The 17,958-nt window shown below is 37.8% G+C and overlaps 1 protein-coding gene across 6 annotated transcripts in view; it reads left to right on the top strand.

Moving 5' to 3' along the window:
• The window catches only part of MARCHF1 (membrane associated ring-CH-type finger 1), a 663,012-nt gene that overhangs the window by 427,937 nt on the left and 217,117 nt on the right, over nucleotides 1-17,958 (top strand). For all 6 annotated transcript variants that reach the window (XM_072621551.1, XM_072621552.1, XM_072621554.1 and 3 more), the window contains one exon: nucleotides 14,015-14,065. In XM_072621551.1, coding sequence (XP_072477652.1) covers nucleotides 14,015-14,065 — 51 coding nt within the window. The remainder of the gene's footprint in view (nucleotides 1-14,014; nucleotides 14,066-17,958) is intronic.

The following is a 17,958-nucleotide window of genomic DNA, read 5'->3' as shown; positions in this document are numbered from 1 at the left end:
TGTGAAGAACTTAGTAAGACTGTTTGAGGTGAGAGTAATGACCTAACCCCTTTTCCCTCATGTAAGTCAGGTTAGTTTTTCCTTTAAAAGTTATGAAAACATTCACAAGACTAAGCCTACTTTGTCATCTACACAAAAATTTTTATAAGACTACCTATACAAGAATAAGGGGCATCCTTAATAAGGACATTGGGAGGGAACAAGCAAGATTTCACAAGTTATATGCAACAGTGGACCACCACTTTACTATTTTTCAACTGCTTGAAAGATGTAGAGAATAATTAAATTAATAATAGAATAATAAGATCTTTCTGTGCTTATTGTTTGTTAGTTATGGGAAGCATTTGACTAGTGAAGTGAAATATTACCCTAAGTCTGTCTTCCAAAATGATTTTGGTACATACATCAAAATCATTCCACATGTTTCAAAGATATAATGGAAATAATTTCATATACTGGTTCTCTGATCATCATTAGGTGAAGCATAAAACAATAAGGTATATGCTTTGTACATGTGACGAACGATTTAATAAATGTTTGCAGAACTGAATTGAAATTGAAAATGGCTACTTGGCAACAGAGTTGATTTTCTGTGTTAAATCCAAATTGTAATTAGGAGAATAAAATTCTAGTTTTTGTATTTAAAGAGTCTTCTGATCTTATTCAGCATTTGTGACACTGTATATCAGTGGAACAAAATATAATGACCCATGTCAATTCAGTGTTGCTCTTTTTGTTTGAAACTTCATGATTTAAAATAATTTTAACTATTGTAGATTGTATGTGGGATTTATTGTCCTCATGGAGTGAAACTAAAATAATTGTATGTATGTGTCCTTATTAATTAATAAAATTACAGACAGATTGCTTTCACATTATTAGTATCAGTACATGCCTGCATGCATTTATACTTGTATCTCTCTAAAGTAGTTTTGTTGTTGTTGTTTTAGTTTTTTTTATAAAGCTGTCAAATAATGATAATGAGCTATAAATAGTAAACAAAAATGAAAAACAAATTATTTGATAAGCATATTTAACATCTAAAAGACTGGTTTTAGTAGTCAAAAAAGAACTCTTCCCCCCACTCCCTTCAAGGACAGTATGAGACCACTGCCTTTGTGTTGCAGACTTTCGTGTCATGACCTTGCTGTCACCATGCTGTCACTCTTGCATGTGAGGATCCAGAGGCAATCAAAATGCTCCAACAGTGTTACCTCTCCCACCAGACTCAGACATTTGTGCCAATATCTGCCACCCTGTGACCATGACCCACAAGGGGAGGCATTAAGGGAAGATTGGTCTGGAGTGAATAAAAGCAAGAGTGGGGCCCTTGAGGGGCTGATTCTGTAATGTAGATTATTCTTGAGCAGTATCTTCAGTACTTTCCCTTCTGTAACCTTTATATGTAAAATGAGAGTAATAATATTTGTCATTTTCTTTCCTCCCTAAAAACCTTGTATTTAGCTACTTGTGTTTATGTTGTGCTAACATTCTGTTCTGCAGATGTTTATATGTGCATATGTTGTCTTCACTGAAGAAATAAGCTCCTAGAGAGGTGACTGGTTTGTTTGTTTTACCTTTGTATACCCAGGGTCCAGAAATAGTGCCTTGCATACAGTAGGTGCTTGATAAATATTTGTTGATTACCTGCTCACCTTGCCGATCTCACAGTGCTATCGTGAGAAAGTATTTTGTATAACGCTTGTAAACTATCAATTATCATAATTTACTTTCAGTAAAATGCTGCCAAACTAAGCATTTCTTTCCCCCCAAAGAATAGCTTGCGTTGTCTTTGGGATTATAACTTCATTCCTCATTAGGGATGGAACTCTGAGCCCGTAACTAAAAGCCTATGTGGAAATGTCACACAGCAAGAAAACTGAGGTATTACCGTGAGCCAGTTCCAGGGAGGAAAAGGTCAATAGCTTCTGGACTTTGTGATTCCTCTGAACTGGGCTGTGGCCAGTCACAGATATTCTGTCAGTTCCTTTGACTAGGCAAATCTAGTTTATATCCTTAAATCTACTGTGGAGCTGGGTTTAAAGGATTGAGGATGAAATGGAATGACCTTTCCTCAAACATGGATAACAAAGGAAAGAGAAGATGATTTGTGTGACAAGAGAGGGAGAGAGAAATTAGGGGCTTGGTAATGCTGTAGGAGCTGCAGGCATCAGCAAGGGAACGAGGCAAACCTTGATACTACTGGAAAAACACAGACTTCTTTCTCTACTGGTGTAGGGGAGAAGCTGCCCACCTTGACCAGAGTCATGTCTACAGATTGAATTTTCTTTGATACTTGCAGAGGGAAAATGCAGTCATAAAAGTCCATGTGACAGAAAAAGAAAGGACAGTTTTTAGTGGCAATATCCAGTCCCAGCAATAGGTCTGAGATGCTTGTTTTTGAATGGGAAAGTTTATCAACATTTGGTTCAAACTGCTTGTTCAGCAGAGAAATGCCTAGTAGAGGGTTGCTGAGGCTTTGCTCTGGGATGCCTGACATCTTGAAGGTGTGTTTCCTCCTTCTGGAAAGCAGAACTCCTTTATTTTATGGAAATCAGTACCCTGTACTCTCTTTCCTCTTTCTCCTGTCCCAGGGAAACTGTAATACTTCGCCCAACCCTGGGTTGCCATTCTCATTTTTGACAAATATGTCCCGTGAGGCTCAAAGGTCACCTCACTGCACCACAAGCATATTTGTACTGTTTCCCAGGGTCCAGGAGATGACTGATGCTATACCACACTACATCCCTGCATCCTCTGCCTGTGCTCCCTTTCCCCTGGCTATCATCTACTTCCTCCCGTGGTTAGACATGTGGGCATCACAGGCTGTTAAAACAGGAACCTTGGCCAGACACTCTGTTATGTGGGACTGGGAAAAGTTGAGCTCTCAACATCCTAAATTCTAAATCTAACAAACAGCAGTAAGGAACTAAAGATACTGGGCAGCTTGGCGACCTAGGGAAAACTGGACTTGTCCAGAAGCCCGCAGTTCAAACCCAACTTTAGACACTAACTGTTTGATTCTGCTAACTTCTATCTGCCTGAGTTTCCTCAAGTGTAGAATGGGAACAATAACAGCTCCTTCATTATGGAATAGTTGTAAGGACCAAATGAGATAGTTTATGTAAACATTTGACAAACCTTAATATACATGTGTGCGCTACTATTTTACTACTTTATTCCTAAGACCATTACTATTAATACCAAGAAAGTATCACTAAGGAGGAGGAAGGATTCTTGCCTGACCGATGAAAATCTGATTTGAACTTGAAATAAAAGCAGATGCTCATCCTTGTCCATACAATGACAGTGATTTTGACACAGGAAAAGAAAATGGCCTGGAATTCAGGTAATATAGTTTAAGTTCACCATTAATTCCTCACCTGCATCCAAAAAATTAGTTGCTCCAAAGAAATTATTTTAAGAAACTAAACCATCGGCAGTTTATTGATTTTGCTCAGTGATCACTAAATGCACCCAGGGAAAGAGAGCAAAGATTTGCCCATTCAGTGTTCAGATTTATGAGGAGTTTGGGGGAGATTGTATTTGTGGGCTGAAGAGAGTACTTGGATTGTGCTTCACCATGGGGAAGTGAGAAATCAATGCGGATTTTGCGTCTTTGGATAAAAGCTAGCTCATGCCTTTTTCGGAAATCTGCCCTAGCTTAGCCTTGCACATGTGCCTTAGCAGCATTGCTCTGAAGCTGGGTTCGCAGCACACAGCAAAGTGTTTTGTCCAAGGACCTGAGTGAGCAAGTTGTTTTCTAAGTAGGCATCAGTGCCTTAGTGGGCACTCTGTTGCTGCTAAATCTAGTGCAATTGAGTAAACTCGAATATAGATGGAAAGTACTAAAAGGTACATATACAGACTGCATATTGACATAGAAATGGTCCATTGTCTTTATCTGTGTTCTCTTGTATTTGCATTTATTTTGTTAAATATTTCCAAATTACATTTTAATCTGACACCCTGTCTTTGAAACCTCTGGTCTAGAGGACCATATTTTACAGGAATAACATTCAAACCGTTGAAATAGCCTGTATTTTCCATAAACCAAGATGTTTTGTGGTAGATGAGAAGGCTGTAATGAAAAAGTACATCTGACGGTACAGAATTTGAACCAAACTGAAGGCAAATCTGACTCGTATCTGTAATATTTTGCTAGTGGTCCTTTTCTTGTTACTTGTTTTTTTACTTTAGTAAAAGTCAAAAGTTTTTTTTTTTTAAACATATATAATTTCTTTATTTTTCAGTTCTCAACATTCACTTCCACAAGAATTTGAATTCAAAATTTTCTCCCTATCTCTCCCCACTCTCCAGTGGAAAAGTTAAAAAGTAAAAGTTCAAAAGTAAAAGTTCAAAAGTTAGTGGCCCTATTTGTATTTGAGTTTGATACCACAGCTCTAGAACTCATCTGAAGGCAGGAAAAAAAAAATCATCTCCCTTCTACCCCTCTACTTTTTAACAGGAGAAGTCTACAGCAAAAGACTAGTCTTACAAACTGGAAGCTGTTCATCATCCCCCCTCCCTACCTTCCAAGCCCCCAAGACTGTGACTGCCTGGAATTTTAATCCAATCATTTTTCCAGCCAGCCATCCAACTAAGTTAAAATTGTTATTAAAGCTCATCTTAAGTACTTTTTGTTTGTAGAACAACAGCCCATAAATCTAGAATACACTTTTATCATGTTTCCTGATATCTACATAGCCTGAAGTCAATAACTTTTATAAGAGAAAGATTGTGGCAGCCTGACTACACAGTGAATGAAGTACGGGCCTGGATTCAGGAGGACCCTGAGTTCAAATTTACCTTCAGACACTTATTAGCTGTGTGTTCACCCTGCTTGTCTCCAATTCTTCATCTGTAAAATGAGCTAGAGAGGAAATGGTAAGTCCTCCAGTATCTGCCAAAAAACCTCCAAATGGTGTCATGAAGAGTCGGACATGAACAAGGGAAAGATTAATTTCAAAGCTAGCTGTCTTCTGGCAGAAGTGGGCAAAGCTGTTTGTTACACAACTTACCCAGACATCCATAACCACTTCGAGTAACCAGCGGGATCTGTGCTAATTACAGAGGCTAGCCACTGTCTGAATCCTTATCTCCTCTTTCTGGCTAATGGTCAGTGCTGCTCTTACTTGATCATAATGACGTGTGAATTAGACCTAGTCTTTCCCCTTACTAGGGTTATGCAATTTCTCCATCGTTACAATCATTTGGTATTTGTTTCTATCCAGAGAAATGCAACTCTGCTTGGCATGTTTCAGTGCTGGAATATAATGTCCCTTTAGAAAAACAGCATTTATTTTCCTTTTAAGTTTCATTCATGAATGACTGTTCAAAACTTTCAAACTGGAATGGTATTTAGTTGTAGACAGTCTTGCTTTTGACATGCATTATAGAGAAAATGCATGACTGCATCCTGAATCAGCAGGGGAAAAATATTAACTGAAGACCTTTAAGTTCTTTGTTGTTTCCTGTTTAATAGAACTGTTTTGGCCTTCTTAGTAAATAAACAAAACTTTTGTTCATACTATAATTCATTTATTAGCATTTCAAAAGTATAAAATTTCATTGGTCTGGCACTGCAGATGATGCAGATTGGAATCTTGACATGCCTAATACTTGGTTTCATGAGTTACTTTTTTTTTTTGAGAAAAAAGATTAATCACTTTGTGGTCAGTCTTCATATGATGAGCCTTTCCATATTTGGGGAGGCTGGTCCATACACATCAGTCCAGTTTGAGACTGTATTCAAAAAACATTAGCAAGATGAGAGGTATCAAACATGATGCTATAATGAGGCCTCCAGGTGAAAATGTAATTTTATATTTTAATATCTAACAAAATAAATAAAATTATAATAGAACAGAGATAATATTAATATATTGGTTTCTAAGCTAATACACCTGTCACAGGAATTCTCATGTCCACTTTAGTGACTGTGTTTCTTTCTGAGCTCAACACCATTGAGAGAGACAGAGACAGACAGACAAATAGAGTTTTTATGTTAGGCACTGTGCTAAGTACTGGGGATAAAAATACAAGGAAAGGAGATAGTTCCTACCCTCAAGAAGCTTATATTCTAATGGTAGGGAAGGCTTTACATAAAGGAAAATGAGAAAGAGATATGAAAGGGTGCCTGGTTGGGTCTAAGGTCACAAGTGATGAGGTGAATAAACCAGATAGTAAGTAGAATGAACAGTGTAATGAGTGTGGCTTGGGATCCTCATAGTAGGCACTTAATAAATGTTTGTTGGCTTAACATACCCTTGGGGAATGAGGTTCACCTTCATACCAGAATGAGGCAATAGAATAGGAATTTAGGGAAGACATTTGTGAAAAAAATTTTATAACTAAATTCTGTGTCTGTGAAATTTTCAGTCATCTCATAGATTTATATTTGAAAGGATAAGACTGATAAAGTTATTTTCTTTCTTATTCTTTTAGGGCATAGCTAACAATCAGCATGTTTCCACAAATTAGAAATGACATATTGACTGGTGATAGACTTCTGCTCTAAGCAAGTATGTTTCCCATGGTAGGATGAAAAGAATGTTGGATTTGGAATCAAAGCACTTGGATTTTAATCCCATGTATCAATTAAAACCTATCTAACCTTGGGCAAATTATTTCCACCTCTCAGAGTCTTTTTCCTCATCTATAAAATGAAGGAATTGACATTCTCAAAATTACTTCTAGCTCTAATCAATCAACAAGCACTTATTAGGCATTTACTGTATACCAGGTATCTTGTTAAGCACTTAGGGATACAAAGAAAATCAAAACTTGGTCCCTGCTCTCATGGAGCTTCCATTCTAATGGGGGAGAAAACACATGACAAACTGTTACCTACAAGATAAAGGGTAAATGGAAGGTAGTCTCAAAGGGAAGGTGCTAGGGAGGAAATGCAAAAAGAACTGGAAAAAGCCTCCTACGGATGATGGGTTTTGAAGGAAGCTCAGAAGTGGAGGTGAAGGCAGAGAACATTCCAGGCACAGCAAATAGTCAGTGCAAATGAACTGATTTGGAAAATGAGTTGTCATGAATAAGGAACAGTGCAAATGGATCATAGAGTGCATGGAAGGGAGTGAGTATGTGAACGCTAGAAAGATAAGAAGAGGCCAGATTGAACTTTACCTGACAAAATGAAATAGAATAAAATTCTTTTCTACTCCACTCATTCAGAAAATTGTAATTATTTGTTTATGGTAAATATTTTTAGAGCAACATTTAAAGTAACTTAGCCATGTTGGCACAATTACCATTATTAATATTTGCCATTTGTAGAGCTTTAAGGTATACAAAACATTTTAAATACGTTACTGCATTTGAGCCACACACAACAATCCTGTGAAGCTAGTACTTGGTTTTGGGGAGTTTTTTGGGTCCAGCTTTCATTGATATGGATTCTATCTTCTAACACAAGGAGCCATTCTATAATTTATATTCTTAGGAAGCTCTCTAGCCGTAGAGCACTGAGAGATTAAGTGATTTGGCAGAGGTCACATAGCCAGTCATAAACTGGATTTGAATCCAAATTTTCAAGTTTGACTTTCTATTCAATATTGCTTTCTTATCAAATAATTTGTTATTTAGAAATAGAAATAGGACATTTATATTTATGTTTCTTATCTCAAGAGAGGTACTATAGGTATTATTATTTTCATTTTACAGATGAGAAAAATGAGGCCAAGAAAGGTACTACAGGTATTATTACCTTCATTTTACAGATGCAGAAATGACATTCAGTGACCAGAATACATGTACTTCAGGGCTACTCACCCAAAACCTCTGACTCTTCCTCTACCACTCAATTCTCCCTAGCTCTGGTCTTTTCATCAAGAACACTTGAAAGTCCTCTATTTCACTGAAGTTCCATTTTTTTCCCTGAAGTATTATACTCAGTTTTTCTGGGTAGGGGGTTCTTGGTTTTAATCCTAGCTCCTCTGACTTCTGGGATATCATATTCCAAGCCCTTCGATCCCTTAATGTAGAAGCTGTTAGATCTAAAACAACTAGAAGTTGCTATCCTGATTGTATTTCCACAATAATCAAATTGTTTCTTTCTGACTGCTTGCAATATTTTCTCCTTGACCAAGGAACTCTGGAATTTGGTTACTATATTCCTAGGAGTCAAGAAGTGATCAGTGGATTCTTTCCATGTCTATTTTACCCACTAGTTCTAGAATATCAAGGGCAGTTTTCCTTGATAACTTCTTGAAAGATGATATCTAGGCTCTTTTTTTGATCATGTCTTTCAGGTAGTCCCATCATTTTTAAATTATCTCTCCTGGATCCGTTTTCCAGGTCAGTAGTTTTTCCAATGAGATATTTCACATTGTCTTCTATTTTTTCATTCTTTTGGTTCTCTTTTACAATTTCTTGATTTCTCATGAAGTCATTAGCTTCCATCTTTCCCATTCTAGTTTTGAATGAATTCTTCTCTTCAGTGAGCTTTTGGACCTCATTTTCCATCTGACCAATTCTGCTTTTTAAGACATTCTTCTCCTCATTGTCTTTTTGGACCTCTTTTGCCATTTGGATTAGTCTGTTTTTTAAGGTGTTATTTTCTTCAGCATATTTAGGGGTATCCTTTAGCAAGCTGTTGACTCATTTTTCATGATTTCCTTGCATCACTCCCTTTTCTCTTCCCAATTTTTGCTCTACTTCTCTTGATTTTCAAAATCCTTTTTGCGCCCTTCCATGACCAGTTCATATTTTTCTTGGGGTTTTTGGATGTAGGAGTTTTGATTTTGTTCTTGTGTCTTCTTCTGGTTGTATATTTTGATCTTCTTTACCACCAAAGATTATATAAGAATTTTTCTTTACATTGTTTGCTCATGTTCTCAGCCAAATACTTGACTTCCTAACTCTTTGTCAAGGTAGGCTTCTTCTTCCAGTGGGGGTGGGGGTGGGGGTGAGTGTAGTATCCCAGGCTTCAGGGGTTTTGTTATCAGCTCCTTGAGTCCCCATTGTCTGTGGGCCCAAAGCTCTGAAAGCAGCCTCTGCTGCTGCTGCTGCTGCCATCTCTGCCACCACCACCACCACCACCTCCACTACCTCTACCTGTCCTGGGGTGGGGCCAGTCCCCAGCCTGCCCACATTCTTCTTTCACCCAGGTTCCACAGAATTTTCCTACTGACCTATCTATTCTATACCTATTCTATCTTTGGCATTTGTGGATTAAGAAGTCTGGAAACTTCCATAGATGCCAATGATTCAATCTCCTGAGGCCTGCTCTGGCCCTGTCTGTGCTGGCATGGCCCACAACCAAGCTGTGCTCTGCTCCTAGCCTGGTATGATAGACCCTTCCTGTTGAACTTCCAGGTTGTCTTTGGCTGGAGATTTGTTTCACTCTATCATTTTGTGGGTTCTGCAGCTCTAGAATTTGTTTAGAGTAATTTTTTACAGGTATTCCCACCATCTTGGCTCCACCCTAAAAAAATCTTCCATAAAGAGATGTATCTGTCTGGGTAATAAAGGACCAAATGTATGCAAGTTAAGTACATGTTAAGTCAATTTACATTTTCATAACATTTGGCTTTGATGTCACAGAACAAACGAGATGCTTCCTGATATTGGTCAAAATGCACAGGCTACAGAATCATTATGTCAGAGAGCCATTTTGTTCTATGTTGTAAACAAGATTCTAATACCTGACATTGGTGATTGATTATCTCATGCTAGCGATGGTGACACATCAAGCATTCTCGTTTGCTCAAACAGTTATGTCAATAACTATCACTCTCCTCCCAATTCCTAATAATTGGGGCATCTGTGTGATACATGAGGTTTTTGAAATAGTTTCGATTTAATCCAAGGCAGGAAAAAAATATAAACTGATATTAGTGAGGTATGACAACCATATTTGTCTAATTTACAAAGAAGAATGTGTCATTGCAAAGAGTAATGGGACAAGCTGCCCAATTAATTAGTGGGAAATTGAACAGATTGCTGATGTCTTCCAGCAGAGAAAAGTGGGTCTGGTACTGAGCTGTGAAAAGGGAAGATCAAGATTCTTTATTCCCCCTGGGAAAAGAAAAAAATAGCGACTTCTTATGTTTAGATTTTCATTTCTGAGAACTGAACTGATAAATTCAGGTAACTCAAGACAGGCAGCATATTGTAGTGGCAAGAGTTACAGATATGTATCCAGGCTCTGGCATCAACTGTCTCTGTGACTAGGAGAATCAGTTCACCTCTCTGAGCCTTCGTCTCCTTACCCAGCATCAAGGTAAAGGCTGGACTTGTGATTTCATTGGCACTGAGAGCTCCCGGGTGAGGAAACTCCCTTTGCCAGTTCAGATTAGCACCTTCTGTATAACTACAACTGATAGTTGTAAGGAGCTGCCTGGTGCACTGAAAGATTGACTAGTGTGCCTAAGGTCACACAGCCTGTTTATGTCAGAAGTGGTACCTGAGCTCAGATCTTTCTCCTTTTGATGCCAGCCTTCTATTCCCCATGTCACGTTACCTTCCTACATGTCCATTATATGAGGATAAGAATATTTTTATTACTTAGTAGTATTGTTATTAGGAAAAAAATAATCTTAAAGTGCTAAAGAAATGTTACTTTTTCCCCCCTCTTAACAGAGGAATCTTTATAGGTCAGAAGAACTATAAAAGCATTATACTCACAAGTGAATAGTAAAGCTTTTACTGAGGAACAGGACATTTGTGGCAAGTTGTACCCTTCCCTGTGGGTTATATGATACCACTCTGCTCCCACATGTTTACTGTATTTACCGATATACCTTTTCCACGTCTCCGCAAATGGGAAACAATAACCTCTGAGGATTTAGGAGTTACTGCACTATCCTCATAATATGACTTCCTATTAGGCAATGTCTTGTGCATAAGGAATAATAAAGTCAGTGACTAGAAACTGTAAAGAGAATTGCATTTTAATCATCTTTTATACGATCCCCTTTTAATCATATACTAATTTTTGTTACTAGGTAATCATCTTTTTTCCTTCCCCTCCCCCCTTTTCTGTCTTGATCTGTGATTTCATAGGTTTGAAGAATTCATGATACAGAAACTGCTTCTTCCATTGATGGTTAGCTCCTCTGTAACTTAGTCTTACAAAGTTAACTGGAGCACTCAGAGGTTGGATGATTTGTTCACAGTCACATAGGTTATATTGGGAGGATTAGAACCCAGGTCTTTCTTGACTCTATGGCAGTGTCTCTATATACTCCAGCAGATGATGTCATTACAATTATATTTTCATATTTTATTCAATTCTATTTTATTCAATTTTATTCAATTCAATCCTAGATGGAGTAGTAGAGTGCTAGACTTGAAGCTTAGAAGACCTAAATTCAATAGCTATGTCAATCTGAGCAAGTCATTTAACCTCTGTCTACCTCAGTTTCCTCATCGGTAAAAGAAGGATAAGAATAACACCTACTTTACAGCTGTTGTGAGGATAAAGTGAGATAATATATGTAAAGTGCTTTATAAACCCTAAAGAACTATGCAAGTTCTATTATTAATCACTATCAATTATTGTTACAATCACAGCTATTGATGACCCACAAAAGAAAAATCTTGTCACCAAATTCCTTGGAACTGACCAAAAAATAGTTCAACACCACAAACTTACATGATTTTAATAGTGGAAATTACATTAGAGAAGACACATTGACATCTGCTTTCCCTCTGCATCCTAAAAATCATGGCACTGAGTTAGAGCTGAAACCCTCCATATGGTCTGTCTCCCCCATTGCAATGTGAGATCCTTGAGATCAGGGATAGTTTTTTTTTTTAATTTAAAGCTCCCTCTGCCTCAGTCTTCTCAGCTGTGAAATGGAGGATATTATCTACTAACATGGTAATAATTGCAAGGCTATTGTGAGGACCAAATGAGATAATATTTGTAAAGTGCTTAGCACAGTGTTTGGCTGGTTCCCTTCCCCCTTAGCACAAGGGGGAAATACTTCCTTCATTTGCTGATGCTAGAGCAATTCCTAGGGGCAGCCTGGTATTACAGCTAGAGTGTTGTACTCAAAGGAAGACCTGGGCTCCAATGCCACATCAGGTAATTGCCAGTTATTTGTAACCATAGCTGTGTCCTTTAATCTCTCTAAACTTCAAACAGATCTCTGACTCTCATCTACTAGGTTAAAGTAGAGCTAGCTAGGTTGCCCCATGGATTGAGTGATCGGCCTGGAATCAGGAAGGCTAGAGTTCAAATGTGGTCTCAGGCATTTTCTAGCTCTATGTCCTTGTGCCTCAGTTTCCTCAACTGAAAAATGGGATAATAATAGCACCTTCTGCAAGAGATGATGTGAGGTTCACAATGTTTCTTTTTCTCTTTTTATTGTATATTTAAGTTTTAGTATTTTAGTCTAAAATAAATTTTTAAAAATAAAAATACAAAGTTTCATTGAGAACAAGCTCTTGGTAGCTAATATATTTTTGAAAACTGGATTTCTATACCTGATCCAAATGCACTCTTTTATCTAATTTTATATATCTACTAGCATTGCTATAATTTGGAGCAGTCTTAATTTAACATGAAAGTCAGGCTTTTTATCTGCAAAATATAATCATTAGAATAGGTTTGCTGTGTCTCCCCCAGCAGGTTGGACATTCCTCAAGGGTAGAGTCTGTGGATTTTATTTTTCTTGGGTCCCCTCCAACTCTACAACTCTAAGATTTTTGTCCACAGAAGCCTGGGGAAAGAATATGTAGTTCTCAACACTTAGTGGGCACACCTGGAATGTTTCTGGATGACTTGAATAGTTGAGTGACTTCTCCTGTGTTTGTTTTTAATGTTTACTTATTTTATTTTTAATTTGTGGAATAAAACAAGCATTTCCATAACATAGTATAATAAGAAGATGATTTCTCATGAAACTGAAAGTCTGTTATGTACAACCTGCTATTCCTTTTAAATATGTCATAAAGTTACCATGTAGATTGTCTTTTTTTCCCCTTCTCTTCCTTCCCGCCCCAATGGCTACCATTAGACAACTATGATAAATATGCATACACATATATACATATGTATATATATATGTATAATCATTCTACATATACTTTTATTCATCAGTTATTTCTCGGGGTACTATTTTGGGTATTTACAATTGTCTTAGTTGCTCAAAGTTGCTCTTAAAATAATATTGCTGTATACAATGTTCTCTCGGTTCTGCTCATTTTACTTTTTGTTATTTTGTGAGAGTCTAGCCATGTTTTTCTAAGATCATTAAGCTCATCATTTCTTACAGCACAGTAGTAATCCGTCACAATCATATAACACAACTTGTTCAGCCATTCCCCAGTTGATGGGCATATCTGTAACTTCCAGTTCTTTGCCACCACAAAGAGAACTGCTGTAAACATTTTAGAACATATAGGTTCTTTTCCTTTGTCCCTGATCCTTTTGAGAAACAAACTTAATAGTGGTATTGCTGAGTCAAAGGATATACACAGTTTTGTAACTCCTTGGGCATAATTTCAGATTGCTGTTCAAAATGATCGGATAAGTTCACAATTCCACCAACAGAGAATGAATGTCCCATTTTTTCCATATCCTCTCCAACATTTGTCATTTTGCCCTTTAATTATTTTGGCTCATCTGGTTGGTGGATAGCTCAGGGTTGCTTTAATTTGTATTTCTCTAATTGATAATGATTTAGAGCATATTATGACTAAATTATTTTGATTTCTTTTATCTAACAATTGCCTAAATCCTTTGTCTATCAACTGGGGAATGACTCATATTCTTATAGATTTTACAAAGTTCCTTATGTATTTGATATATAAAACCTTGATCTGGGTAACTACCCATATAAATTTTTCCCAATCCACTGTTTTTAAAAGGAACACTGGGAATAATAAGGTAAATTCAGTTTACCCAACCTAAATAAGTAGTCTCAAGAATACCCAGCAGGACAATCGCAGAACACAGAGAAGCATAGCAAAGCTGTCTCTTCTTTTCTGATGAGACCAGAGACAGAGTGTGGCTGATGCTTTTCTAAATAATCCTTCTAATTTTGTTTTCCAGAATGACAAATCCCCAGGACGTTCTGCAAGTCGATCAAGTAACATATCGAAGGTAGGTGGACTCTGCTTGTTTATTTCAGTCTAGTGTTCCCAGCAGTGCTATGGAATGTAGCGTCTTCCATGATTATCATTTGTTCCTGTCTAGGTGTCTTCCTATTGTCTGTACTTTTTGTTTTTAAGTTGGGCCTGCCATAGTGTTATTATTGTGATCTACAATATTAAAAGACACAGTTTGAGAGAATGAGATAGTTTTTCTTTTCATATTTAGCCCAGTGCCTATGACGCACTTAACTCTTTTCAAAGTGTTGCATTTAGTGTTTTCCCCCTCTATTTGTAGTGCCATTTCAACAAATGCTTTGTCTGGGCCCCATTCAACTTGCCTTCCTTGTGCCCATTATGTAACTGAGCAGGTGGGTTGCCACTGTGCACTCTCTCCTGTTTGTCACATGACCTTTCTGTAACCGACCTTTGTTGGTCTGTCTCTAGGGACTAGACTATCTGTGGCTAGTAGAAGTTAAGCCTATCTTAATTTTGACCCCTACCTACTGCCAAGTTGTGCAAGTCTGTTCTGGAATGCCAAGTAAGCAACTAAAACTATAGAGACATTGGACTTCATTTAAAAGTCTTGAAGTGTGAATTGCCTGGTTACCAAAACTCAGTTCTTACCTAGTCCTGTACTGGTTGCTGTTTGCTGAGGAAAGAAGTAGAGAGAGTAAAGAGGAGGAGAAAAATCATTTGTCCAAACAGAGTAGATACGGCTTTGAAAAAATATATCTAGGGAAGCAAACATTGTGGATTTAAATGGATTCTGTTTTCCTTCTGACGTCAAATGAAGTCAATGTTTAAGCTTTATTCTCTCTGGTGAGCTATATACCACCTTTTGGGTGAGATATTTTGAGACCTCTTTTTTCTCCCAATTTATTAATTAATTTGTTTAGGGTTTTTAACAATCACTTCCATATATTCCAAGTTTTCTCCCCTTCCTTCCCCAAGATGGCATCCAGTCTTATATGGGTTCTACACATACATTTCTATTAAACACATTTCCACATTAGTCATGTTGCATAGAAGAATTCAAACAAATGGGAAAACTATGAGCAAAACACAACATAATAAAGGAAAAAGTAGTCTGCTTCATTCTGTGTTCTGACTGTAGTTCTTTCTCTGGGTGTGGAAGGCATTTTACATCATGAGTCCTTTGGAAATGTTTTAGGCCCTTGCATTGGTGTGAAGGGCTAAGTCTATCAACACCAGTCCTCACACACTGTATAGAATATTCTCCTGGCTCTGCTCCCTTTACTCAACATCAGCTCACATAAGTCTTTCCAGGTATTTCTGAAGTCTGCCTGCTCAGCTTTTCTTATAGCAAAATACTATTCTATTACATTCATATACCACAACTTGTTCAGCCATTCCCCGATTGATGGATATCCCCTCAATTTCCAGTTCTTGGCCACTACAAAAAGAGCTTCTATAAGTATTTTTGTACATGTGGATCCTTTTCCCATTTTTATGCTCTCTTTGGAATATAGCCTAGAAGTGGTATTACTGGATCAAATGGTATGCACTTTTATTTAACATATAATCCCTTCCATCAAGCAGATTACAGTCTAGTAAGAAGATCTAACACATGCACAAATAACTATGGTACAGCATAAAACATATGAGAGGCAGTGTGGTTTAATGGACAGAGAGCAGATCTTTGAGTCTGGCAGATCTGGATTCAAGTTCCAAATGACATACGTTGAAAAGAAAATTAATTAATCAAGCTGGGACAGGCAGGACCCTCAGGACCCTCAGGGTTGTTGTTTCAAAGAGAAACAGTTACTGTTGATATTCACTCTTGACCAAGAGGTCCAAAAAACAGTCATTGAGTGGAACTCAGGCAGGGACCCATTGTTGTTCAATCTATGGGCTTCAGAGTGCACTGGGCATAAAATTGTAGGAAAGACAAGGAAGGAAAGGAAGGAAGGAATGAAAGGAAAGGGAAGGGAAGGAAAGGAAAGGAAAGGAAAGGAAAGGAAAGGAAAGGAAAGGAAAGGAAAGGAAAGGAAAGGAAAGGAAAGGAAAGGAAAGGAAAGGAAAGGAAAGGAAAGGAAAGGAAAGGAAAGGAAAGGAAAGGAAAGGAAAGGAGGGAGGGAGGGAAGGGAGAGAGAGAGAGAGAGAGAGAGAAAGAGAGAGAGAGAGAGAAAGAGAGAGAGAGAGAGAGAGAGAGAGAAAGAAAGAAAGAAAGAAAGGAAGAAAGAAAGAAAGAAAGAGAAAAAGACAAGAAGGAAATCCAGCTAGTAAACCCCAAGTGAACTAGGCAGCTTGTGGCCATCAAAATTTACCTTCTTTTCGAGAGGAGCAGAAAAGGGAAAGGAAGAGGCTGAATGAGAGGATGAGCTGAGTTGCCCAGCTACCCAGTAGTCAAGGGATGGCTCCTTTAAATAGAAAAGAAAAATAAATAAATGATTACTTCAGAAGATGGCCTACGCATTGAGTGGGCATTACCTCACTTTAAGTGAGTATCTGGAAAGGCCTTCTTAGCCAAAAAGGCCAAAGGATCCCATTGCATCCTGGATAGTCTCCAGTCATCCTGATGAATATCTGGTCACTGGATACAGATGGCTCAGGAGGAGAAAGTGAGGTTGGTGACCTTACACAGCCCTTCCTCACTCAAAACAAAGTCAAATGCAAGTCATGTCATCACTTCTCTGATGCCATAGTCCTCCTCGAAAAAGAAGGATGAACACAACAATATACGTTGATTGTGAGACCCTGGGCAGGTCATTTAACTTCTTGGTGCCCCAGGCCAGTATCAAAGACTGTAATTTTCAGAGAAGATGCTGATCAGTAAAGGGAGTTTCATTCCTGGGAGTTCCCTAGACCAATGAAATCATAGAACCAGTAAAAAAATGGTGGGGGGGGTGGGGTGAGTCATGGAGGAGGTACAGAATTCACACCTCTCTAAAAGTGCCTTACCTACTTCCAGGAAATGATTGATTGAATTGTCAGATTCTTGTCTATTCTGTTGGATAACAAGTGTCCTTTTAGATCTTCTTTAATAAGGAAAGGAAAGGAGAGGGGAAGGGAAGTGAGGGAAGGAAATAGGAAAGGAAAAAGAGAAGGGAAAATGACAAAGCAGTCAACAGAAATTCAAAAGTTTGGCTTGGGGAAGACCTCTATTTAATCTTGCCTCGATACTTATTAGCTATGCTTCAGGCACCTACCTAGGACTTACTACATTATAGATGAGTTGTGAGTTATATTAATCAATGGAAATTAATTAATTAATAATATTAATTAATGGAAAGGATTATTTCCATACCAGTAACAGATCTATCATATATTCCTATAGTAAGGAAGTTAGTAGTGAGTGCTTTGCCCTTCCTAAGAGCTCTTCCTCCAAGTTTTGAAATATTTTATTGATTTCTCTATCTAGGATAGGGGCTGAACCTGCAATTTCATTGATATAGAAACTCTGAGATGCCAGACAGTACCTCATCAGTTAGTCGTTAGGTATGTATTAAACATCTACAATGTGCTAGGCATTATGCTAAGCACTGGGGATACAAAACGAGGCAAAAGACAAACAGGTTGTATTGGCTAAAAAGGATAATGAAATGAATAAAGGAAGGAAAGTGCTAGAATTAAGAAGGATTGGGGAAAGCTTCTCATAGAAGATGGGGTTTCTCTGAAACTTAGAATCTCAGACAATTGTCTAGAGCTCTAAGAAGTTAAGTGAATTACCTTGGGCCACAGAGCCAGTGTGTCATAGGTACTACTTGAACTCAATTCTTTCTGGCTTTGAGGCAAGCTCTCCGTCTGCCAAAAAACATCTTCCTTTCGCTTTATGAGAAGCAATAAATGAGGAAGATTTTTCAATAAGTCAGAGAAAGGTCTGCTAGCTTTATTCCTAAGCAGTCTATAGACAGGCTTCATTTAAGATTTCAATACAATATA

The sequence above is a fragment of the Notamacropus eugenii genome, chromosome 6 (genome assembly GCF_028372415.1).
Source record: "Notamacropus eugenii isolate mMacEug1 chromosome 6, mMacEug1.pri_v2, whole genome shotgun sequence".
NCBI lineage: Eukaryota > Metazoa > Chordata > Mammalia > Diprotodontia > Macropodidae > Notamacropus > Notamacropus eugenii.
This window is presented reverse-complemented; position numbering and strand designations above follow the sequence as displayed.